Source organism: Primulina eburnea, chromosome 9 (genome assembly GCF_022965805.1).
Source record: "Primulina eburnea isolate SZY01 chromosome 9, ASM2296580v1, whole genome shotgun sequence".
NCBI classification, from domain to species: domain Eukaryota; kingdom Viridiplantae; phylum Streptophyta; class Magnoliopsida; order Lamiales; family Gesneriaceae; genus Primulina; species Primulina eburnea.
In genome coordinates, this window is record NC_133109.1 from 6,448,130 (window position 1) to 6,459,009 (window position 10,880).

Genomic DNA, 10,880 nt, shown 5'->3' on the forward strand with positions numbered 1-10,880 from the left:
TACCAAACTACACACTTTATAATATTTTTCTCTCTACTCAATTGTGATTTTCTTCACAAATGAGAGATCTATTTATAGAGTTTCTTTACACATAATCCAAAAATAAAATTCATCATCACATACTAATTTTCAATATTTACAACTCTTATTTTCAACATTCAAATATTCAATACACACATTTTAAATTATTTTTCAACACTCCCCCTTGTGATGATGATCTTGATACGATGATGTCTTCATTACGTGTTTTTGTACTGCCTCGTTAAAAACCTTACTTGGAAAAACCCATTGGGATAAAAACCATAGTAAGGGAAAAAGAGTGCAGTCACGTAAACTCCCCCTGATGTTGACATGAACAATTCTTCACAAATTTCGTAGATTGCGCATCCCAATATTATATATGTGATTTCTGAATATTGACGTAGGAAGTGCCTTTGTGAAGAGATCTGATGAATTTTCACTTGATTGAATGTGACGAACATCAATACATTTATTCTTCTCAAGCTCCTTGGTGAATGCGAAGAACTTAGGAGGAATATGTTTAGTTCTGTCGCTTTTTATGTATCATTCTTTCATTTGGGCAACACATGCAGCATTATCTTCATATAGTATCACAGGCTTCTCATCGAATGATAATCCGCATGAAATTTGGATATGTTGGGTCATTGATTTTAACCACACACATTCACGACTTGCTTCATGTAGTGCAATAATCTCGGCATGATTTGATGAAGTTGTTACGAGCGTTTGTTTCTGTGAACGGCAAGATATTGTAGTGCCTCCATGAGTAAATACATATCCAGTTTGGGAACGTGCCTTGTGTGGATCAGATAAGTATCCAGCATCAGCATAACCAATTATACTTGGATTAGCATCTTTTGAATACAAAAGTCCCAAGTCTGTCGTTCCACGTAGATAACGGAATATATGTTTAATTCCGTTCCAGTTTCTCTTTGTTGGATATGTGCTAAATCTTGCCAACAGATTCATGACAAAAGATATATCAGGCTTTGTACAATTTGTAAGGTACATAAGGGCACCAATGGCACTTAGATATGGTACTTCTGGACCAAGAATATCTTCATCATCTTCACATGGACGGAATGGATCCTTTTCTATGTTTAATGATCTAACAACCATTGGAGTACTTAAAGGATTTGCTTTATCCATATTAAAACGTTTAAGGATCTTTTCTGTATAATTTGTCTGGTGAACAAACATTCCGCATTCTTTTTGTTCAATTTGTAAACCCAGACAATACTTGGTTTTTCCAAGATCCTTCATTTCAAATTCTTCCTTCAAGTATGACACAACTTCTTGAATTTCCTTTTTCGTTCCAATGATGTTTAAATCATCAACATATACAGCAATAATTACGCATCCGGATGTTGTTTTCTTAATGAAAACACAAGGGCATATTGAATTATTTACATATCCCTTGTTCATCAAGTGATCACTTAGTCGATTATACCACATTCGACCTGATTGCTTTAACCCATATAATGATCTTTGTAATTTCAAAGAATAACATTCCCTGGGTTTTGAACTTTGTGCTTCAGGCATCTTAAATCCTTTAGGGATTTTCATATATATATATATTACTATCAAGTGATCCATATAAGTAAGCTGTAACAATATCCATAAGACGCATTTCTAAATTTTCAGATACCGCCAAGCTAATCAAATACCGAAACGTAATTGCATCCATCACAGGAGAATACGTTTCTTCATAATCAATTCCAGGCCTTTGAGAAAAACCTTGTGCAACAAGTCGAGCTTTATATCTTACTATTTCATTTTTCTCATTTCGCTTTCGAATAAAAACCCATTTGTATCCAACAGGTTTTACACCTTCAGGTGTAAGGACTATAGGTCCAAAAACATTACGTTTATTTAGCGAATCTAATTCAACCTGGATGGCATCTTTCCATTTTATCCAATCCTGCCGATTTTTACATTCACCAAAAGATTTTGGTTCATGATCTTCGTTATCATTTATGGTGTCGATTGCCACATTATAAGAAAATATATCATCAATTTCATCTATATCTTTTCGGTTCCATATTTTTCCAGTATTAATGTAATTGATAGAGATTTCATGATTCTCGTCAGTTTGTGGTTCTGACAGAACATTTTCATCACATGTTTTTCTTCAGGAACACCATTCTCTATTTTGTGATCATCATGTGTTTCTTCAGAAACATCATTCTTTATTTTGTGATCATCGTGTTTCTCTATGAATTTTCTTTTTCGAGGATTTTTATCCTTGGAACCGACTGGCCTTCCACGCTTCAGGCGTTTAATGACATCATGAGTATCTTCCATTTGTTTCTTTGGAATTTCAATTCGAGCAGGGGCATTTGCAGCATGTATATATGATTTAGTTACCCCTTTTGTGTCTGCAAATGCATCTGGTATTTGATTTGCTATTCTTTGCAAGTGTACAATTTGTTGTACATCTTTTTCACATTGTTTTGTTCTTGGATCCAGATGTAACAATGATGATACATACCATGTAATTTCCTTTTCGGTATGTTTCTGTTCTCCCCCTAACATTGGGAAGATTTCCTCATTAAAATGACAATTAGCAAAACGTGCTGTGAACACGTCGCCTGTCTGAGGTTCAAGATATCGAATGATAGATGGACTATCATAACCGATATAAATTCCAACCTTTCTTTGAGGTCCCATTTTCTTTCGTTGTGGTGGTGCAATAGGCACATACACCATACATCCAAAAATTCTCAGATGAGAAATGTCTGGTTCTTTACCAAATGCAAGCTGTAATGGGGAGTATTTATGATATGCACTTGGTCTGATGCGAATTAATGAAGCAGCATGTAAAATTGCATGTCTCCATATAGAAATATGGAGCTTTGTTTTCATAATCATTGGTCTAGCAATCATTTGCAGACGTTTAATCAATGATTCAGCCAATCCATTCTGTGTATGTACATGAGCAACAGGATGCTCAACAATGATTCCCATAGACATACAATAATCATTGAAAGTCTGGGAAGTAAATTCACCAGCATTATCAAGTCTAATTTTCTTGATTGTATAATCGGGAAACTGATTCCTCAATTTTATTATTTGAGCAAGTAATCTTGCAAATGCAACATTTCGAGTTGACAATAAACATACATGTGACCATCTGCTGGAGGCATCAATCAATACCATAAAGTATCTGAATGGTCCACATGGTGGATGGATTGGTCCACAAATATCACCCTGAATACGTTCAAGAAACATTGGTGATTCAGTTTGGATTTTGACTGGTTATGGTCTTATAATAAGTTTTCCAAGAGAACATGCTTTACATTGAAACTTATTATTCTGAAAGATCTTCTGGTCTTTCAGTGGATGACCATGTGTATTTTCTATAATTCTTCGCATCATTGTTGAACCAGGATGTCCCAATCGATCATGCCAATTGGTTAATATCGAAGAATTATCAACTACCATGTTTGATTCAATAGGACTTATATGTGTATAATGCAATCCAGTAGGGAGCATTGATAGTTTTTCAATCACATATTTCTTTCCTGATTTATATGTGATAAGACACATATATTTCTCATTCCCTTCATTCATTGTTTGAGTATCATACCCATGGGAATATATATCATTAAAACTCAACAAATTTCTTTTCGATTGTGGTGAATATAAAGCATCATTGATCAAAAATTTTGTACCATTAGGTAACAAAAATTGTGCTTTACCACATCCTTTAATCAAGTCTACAGGACCTGATATTGTATTCACCGTTGTTTTTGTTGGTTTTAGTTCCAAAAAATATCTTTTATCTCGGAGGATAGTGTGCGTTGTACCACTATCGGGTATGCAAACTTCAGTTTTGCTCATAGCATTTTCCATATTTGAACTTCAAAAAAATATGTAATGAAATAAAATTACTGACAATACATATATAAATATAACACATATCATAATTGTACAATAAAACATTATTATATGAATACATGAAAAACAAATTATTGTACATTTATATTCTACCACTATATTGTTCATTTTCAGAAAAATCATTGAGAAAATCTGCAGCATCAAAATTGTTCATTTCTATCCCACCAACATGTTGATCATTTCCAGAGAAATCATTCATAAAATCACCAGCATCAAAATGAGTTGAATCACTCAAACGGTCACTGCGTTCAGTGAAGTTGGTCTCCTTTTCTTTCCCCTTTAATGATTCTTTATAAAGTTTACAAAGGTGCTCAGGGGCTCGACAAACTTTGGACCAATGTCCTGGAGTACCACATCTGTAACAAGAACTTTCATATCTTTTTGAGTGATTCTCATTAACACTTGTATTCTCATGATGCCTTTTCGGTGGATGGTTTGGGACGCTCTTTTGAGATGAGTTATAAAAATAACTATCTCTATTGTTTTCAAAACCACGGCCTCGACCACGACCACGGCCAATTCCACGTCCACGACCACGTCCACGACCTCGTCCTCGACCTCGACCAAAATCTTGTCTTTGAATTAGATTTTGGTTTCGAGGTTTAAATTCATTTTTACTTACATCATTTACTTCTGGAAATGCTGTTGATCCAGTGGGTCGGGACTGATGATTTCTCATTAATAGCTCGTTGTTTTTTTTCCGCCACAAGAAGACAAGCGATGAGCTCAGAATATCTCGCAAATCCACGTACTCTATATTGTTGTTGTAGAGTAATATTTGATGCATGAAACGTGGAAAATGTTTTTTCAAGCATCTCAGATTCTGTGACCTCATGTCCACAAAATTTTAGCTGCGAGATTATTCGATACATCGCTGAATTATAATCACTGACTTTCTTAAAATCTTGGAATCTTAACATATTCCATTCATCACGGGCGGTCGGAAGTATAACTTCCCTTATATGTTCAAATCTTTCTTTCAATCCTTTCCACAAAGCCATGGGATTTTTTTCAGTCAGATATTCACATTTTAATCCCTCGTCGAGATGTCGACGCAAAAATATCATGGCTCTTGCCTTTTCTTGTGATGTACATATGTCATTTTCTTTAATAGTCTCGCTTAGACCCAATGACTCAAGATGCATTTCTACATCTAGAGTCCATGGCATATAATTCTTTCCCGTGATGTCGAGCGCAACAAATTCGAGCTTTGTTAAATTTGACATGGTGGTACTAAAAAAAATTACGATACATTTTATTAGTTAATGAATATTGCAATACAAAGTAATGGATAAACAACAACTACAAGCATTTTTAAAAATAAAGAAAACACACGAGGAGGATATTCTCCGATAAATACAAGACTCGTGAGTATGATAACCAAAATAATTAAAAATAACCTTGAGAAAGCCATCTTCTTTTTTCTTCGAAAAATTTGATGAAGAATATTTTTTAGAGAAGAAGAGAAAGTTGGATTGATTGAATGTGTTTGTGAGATGATATTTATAGGGCAAAAACTAGCCGTTTGTTGCCGTTTATGACCGTTGATGTACAAAAAATAAATGTATGTATTTGTATAATTTTATGGTAATAATATGATGTATATAATATTAGACATGTTTAAATAATTATGTATATCATATCATAATATTATAATGAGTGTCATAATTTATTTTGTTTAAAAATCGTATAGGCTTTTATACTTGTCGTATTCCTTGCCGGGAGTGTGGAATGTCGTCTTAACATCCTCCCAGGATTTATAACAAGTTTTTGAAAAATTATTTTTATTATTAATAATAACATTATATTATATATTAAATATATATACACAATAAATAAATAACAGTAAAATAAAAATTATTACTTTTGTTACCTTTTTCTTCTGTTCGGAGCTTGGAAAAGTATGTAGGACTTTTAGAGCTTCGTGCTGATAACGTGTTGTGAAAAAGTAAAAATTTATGGTAAAAAGTAAAAATCTCAAACTCTCAAAATTTACCAAACTACACACTTTATAATATTTTTCTCTCTACTCAATTGTGATTTTCTTCTCAAATGAGAGATCTATTTATAGAGTTTCTTTACACATAATCCAAAAATAAAATTCATCATCACCTACATCATCACACACTAATTTTCAATATTTACAACTCTTATTTTCAACATTCAAATATTCAACATTCAAATATTCAATACACACATTTTAAATTATTTTTCAACAAATAATAATATATAATAGATAATAGATAAGTTGTTTGCATTCGGAGTTGTGCATATCATTGTCGTTTGATCATGTGGGTCATGTAGGCCTTATGTAGAGTCCATATGATCCAACTACCGTATTGTGTAAAGTAGAGGATCCAAGATCCTCGAGTAAGGGTATTCCAAGGGGGAAATATTTGATTTGGCCTAATGAATTTTTGTTTGGTACTAAATTTGGAATGGTGGTATTGGGATACAAATTTATTCTTAATTAAGATCATGAACTATCTTGATCCATTTAGAACAATGGGAATCTAAATCACATCCCCAATTTGCTTTCAATATACCATCAACTCCAGAGATTCAATCCTTCTAAAACTTGAGAGATCAAGTGTTGAAAAAGAATCCCTTTATCCTGAACACTTATATTGATGACTTGACAGAAAAGTTGGCTATAATATGATATGAACAACATTGAATATTTATGTTTTGTGTCCAGTTTTCAGTTATACATGTTTCCTTCTTTACTTGAGACAATAAAGTTCAAAATAAAATAACTATAATGCAATGAGTAGTTGTACATCACATAGTTTGTCACTTTGGTTCCTCCATATCATTCATTCAACGGCCCTTTGGATTGACAATCTGTGAGAAAACATTGTCAGTATTGTCGATGTCGTCTCCAAGGCTTAAGGTATTCCGGTGCATGGCGATGAGGCTGTTGTGATCAATTCCTTCTTCCACGCTGTCTAGATCCACACTACCTGTTGGGGCAGCAGTGTTTCTTCCGCCCTCGGGATTTTCTTGCAACTGAAGTGCGAACTCTAGGTTCCACAGCACGTCACCCATCGAAGGGCGCTCGACTCCATGATCAGACAAGCATTTCTCCGCAGTATCCACGAATTTCTTCAAGCCTTCCGGAGTAATCTTTCCCTTGAGTTGAGGATCGATGATTTCTTCAATGGTCTTGTTCTTTGCGCATCGTTGAGCCCAATCAGCAAGGCTGACTTGCTCCTTTGGAAGGTTTGGGTTCAGAGCTGGCCTACCGCATAGTACCTCAAAAAGAACTACTCCGAATGAATATACGTCAGACTTCTCTGTCAATTGCTGTCTTCGGAAATATTCAGGATCCAGATAGCCGAAGCTTCCTTTCACCACAGTACTGACATGGCCTTTGTTCATGTTAGGCCCTGTTTTCGACAGCCCGAAATCTGAAACCTTGGCGACCCATTTCTCGTCCAGGAGAATGTTTGTCGTTTTGACATCCCTGTGAATGATAGTGTACTTGGCTCCCGTATGCAGGTAGTGGAGCCCTCGGGCAGCCCCGATGCATATCTCCAGCCTCTGTTTCCATGTGAGGGTGATTTTGTTTCCTTTGTAAAGATGCTCCCTCAGCGTTCCGTGCCCCATGTAATCATAAACCAAGATCATTTCTCCATTGTCTTCACAGAAGCCAATCAGTGAGACCAAATGCCTGTGTCTCAGCCTCGAAAGCATCTCGATTTCCGTTTGGAATTCATTCACTCCTTGCTCGGAAGATGGATTCGATCTCTTAATGGCCACTTTGTTTTCCCCATCGATGACACCTTTGTACACCTTGCCAAACCCACCAACCCCTATGACGTTGGACTCGTCAAAATTTTTGGTGGCATTTTTAATCTCTGTGAGGGTGAAGTAGCGACAATTGCAAGCTGCGTCTGATGAAATGGCAGTGCCGCCTTGACTTCTGCCTGACATGGAAGTTTTGGCTGTCGTGGAATTGGAATTCCAAGAAATTGGCAGCCAACTCGAACCTGTATCGACTCCATGGATCCTCTTCTTCCTCTTGTAGGCCACTAGAAATACAGCTGCGGCCACCCCAAATGCTGCGGCTCCTCCTGCAGCTCCAGTAATCAGAACTGTGAAACTACTCGACTTATCTGACGATTCATAACTCTTAGGTGCTAATAGAGCTTCCTGATAACTCTTCATCATGTCCGAAATGGTGGGGTTGGGACCTGCTAGATTTGACTTCGCATTATCACTGAGCTTGAATATCTCCAATCCATTGAGAAGCACATCAGCAAATTCAGCTTTAGTTTTGTCAGACGGATGAAGGGTCACCCAAAGTTGCGGATCGCCGCTCTTATTGTTCACTTGAACGACATAATCTCTTATGGTTGGAGTTGCCGTAGAATGGGTCCAGGCATATATATCTACCTCAGTTGTTGCAGTTTTGTTGTTTATGAAAATATCAAAAACTCTTTGGTTGGGTTTAGTCATCTCAGAATCACACCAATGGAATCTGATGAGGTACATAAAATTGGGATCTACCTGGAAAATCCATGTCAAATTAGAATTTTTGTTTACATCCACAAAGGCACCCATGGATCTGTAACTCTCGTACACGTCTAATGGTGCCATATAAGATGGCAAACCTTTGTAACTAACTGTAGTATTTGCCGTCAAGGCAACTCCTCGCCCAGCACCATAAATATAGAGGCTATCATCATACCAACTCCGCAAAAGGCCATCAGAATCATTTGTTGGAGGGATGTATTGCCCGCCCACATTCAACCTGAACATTGTCTCCATGCTTGTGGTGCCAATGGGTACCGTTGTTGCAGATTCAAAATCGTTTCCCGATCCAACCGAACCTGCTAGTACCGGGTCCTGATCGAATAAACTGGGTGAAGAAATCACCTCAATGCCATTGACGAATGCAAAAGCCTGGGGCTGGGTGTCAGATGGCTTGAATGTTACCTTAAGTGTGGGAGATTCTGACGGGGCAAGATAATATTCTTTGATGAAATAAGCTTGAGAAAGAGCCTCGGCAGCTAAAGAAGCACTGAAATTGTTCAGCAGGGTGACCCCTGCAGCTAGAACGGAGAAATATGAATTTGAAATGTTGAGATTTGGGTAGGATGATGGGTAAAAATGGAGACGAAGTAAGGTGCGAGAGGTTGAGTTCTGGAGGGGAAACTGATATGATGCTTCGGATTGGAAAATTCTAGCGGTCATGTATGGAACCTGAGAAGATAATGAAGGGTCCTGGATTTCAGCATTGGCAGTGACAGATTTGTCCCCTGGCAAGAGGTATTTGGCGTCCGGATCCCAAGCCCGGCCATCTGAGTCGTTCCCGACGTTCAAAGAGCCGCAGTCCAAGACTAATGCAGGAGGACCTTTGCTTGCAACATGGATTACATTCAGAAAAGACAGACTGAGAACACAGACAAGTATGTGAAAATTCACTATCATGGCTGCATGAAGAAATCTGGCGTACAGGAAAATAGAGTTTCCGCAGGAACAAAAACAGGGGACGATGCTTTCCTGCACGCCTGGAAATTTTTTATTATTATTAACCTTTTCTTTTTCTCGTTGAGAATTACGGTTTTGAGCTAAGCCATTTCTTGGCGTGCATGGAGGGAGATTCTGAGGATTTCCAGCGACCTCAAATATAGGGAAAACGCTAGAAAAATTAGACTTGTGGATACAAATTTATTTTTCTGTGTATTTTTTGTGCACGTGGTTTTGTGAAAATCGTGTGTTTCTGTCTTAGGTTGATTGAGATTCCGTGGTAGGTGAGGTGGGAAACTCCGAAAGAAAACGGAGGGAGGGGAGTTAAGGTCTGAGGTTGGTTATGAAATGACTGGGAATCCATTAAAAGCCATATGAACCAACCATTTACTATTTTGGCTAAAGATTTCATGGGAATTCAAATTTATAGTAAATTTGAATCATAAATATAGTGCACATCTCGTTGTCCATTAATTCAAATAAAATATGTTTATATAAACAGATATAAATACAAGGCAAAGATCAGATCTATTTCTGAATTTTTGTCGTCTTTAAAATTTTCAATTTGTTTTTCCTGACAAAATTAACTTTTTTAAAATCTAAGAGAAGATTATCCATTATCAAAATAAGAGCATTGGTTGAATCTGAAATATTTTAACAAATACTTCTACAGCAGCACGTAGGTCCACCATATATCCATATCAAGGTCACAATATTTAAAAATTACAAATTGATTCATATGCCTAATGACTAATGTGACTTGTAAAACTAGAAAACCCAATTTCATCCATAAAATTTTACAGAACAATCTTGGTTGTATCCAATATTATCAAGATGCGAATGGTAACCATATCAGATACCAAAACCACGTTTCATAAATATTATTTTCAGATAATCCTATATCCATATCCGACCACATATAAAAGTGTCAATCGAGTGGGTTGAATCGGATTTCGAGTCAACCCGTCTAACCCGCCTAACCCGAATTTTATTAATTTTTTTAAAATTTTTTAAAAAAAATTAATGAAAAAATTTCAAAAAATAAAAAATAATAATAATATTTTAATTTAAACACATAATAACAAAAAAATTTCGATTTAAATTTGAAAATTTAATCATAGAAAATTAAAAATATATTTACTAAATCAAATAAAAAATTGTTAAAAAAATAAAAATATACAAAATAAATATTAAATGATGAAAATTTATCATATAAATATACAATAAATTGTGTTCACAATATATAAAAATATAGGTAATATTTTCAAAAAAAAGTTCGCGGGTCAACCTGCGACCCAACCCGAAACCCGTCTAACATGGCACTAACCCGAATCCACCCGACCCGAACCCGAAAAACCCGAACCTGATTTTTTTCGTGTTAGGTCGTGTCGGGTTGACGGGTCGTGTCGCATTTTGACACCCCTAACCACATATGTAGGAATATCCGGCATGATGTATAATCATTTCCAGAATATAGAAGCATG

At 36.1% G+C, this 10,880-nt stretch overlaps 1 protein-coding gene across 1 annotated transcript; it reads right to left on the minus strand.

Moving 5' to 3' along the window:
* Positions 1-6,582: 6,582 nt before the first annotated feature.
* On the minus strand, positions 6,583-9,708 carry LOC140841237 (receptor-like protein kinase ANXUR1). Its single transcript, XM_073208510.1, has one exon. It carries the CDS (start codon positions 9,355-9,357, stop codon positions 6,742-6,744), a length of 2,616 nt encoding a protein of 871 aa, XP_073064611.1. The 5' UTR covers positions 9,358-9,708; the 3' UTR covers positions 6,583-6,741.
* Between the last annotated feature and the right edge of the window lie 1,172 nt (positions 9,709-10,880).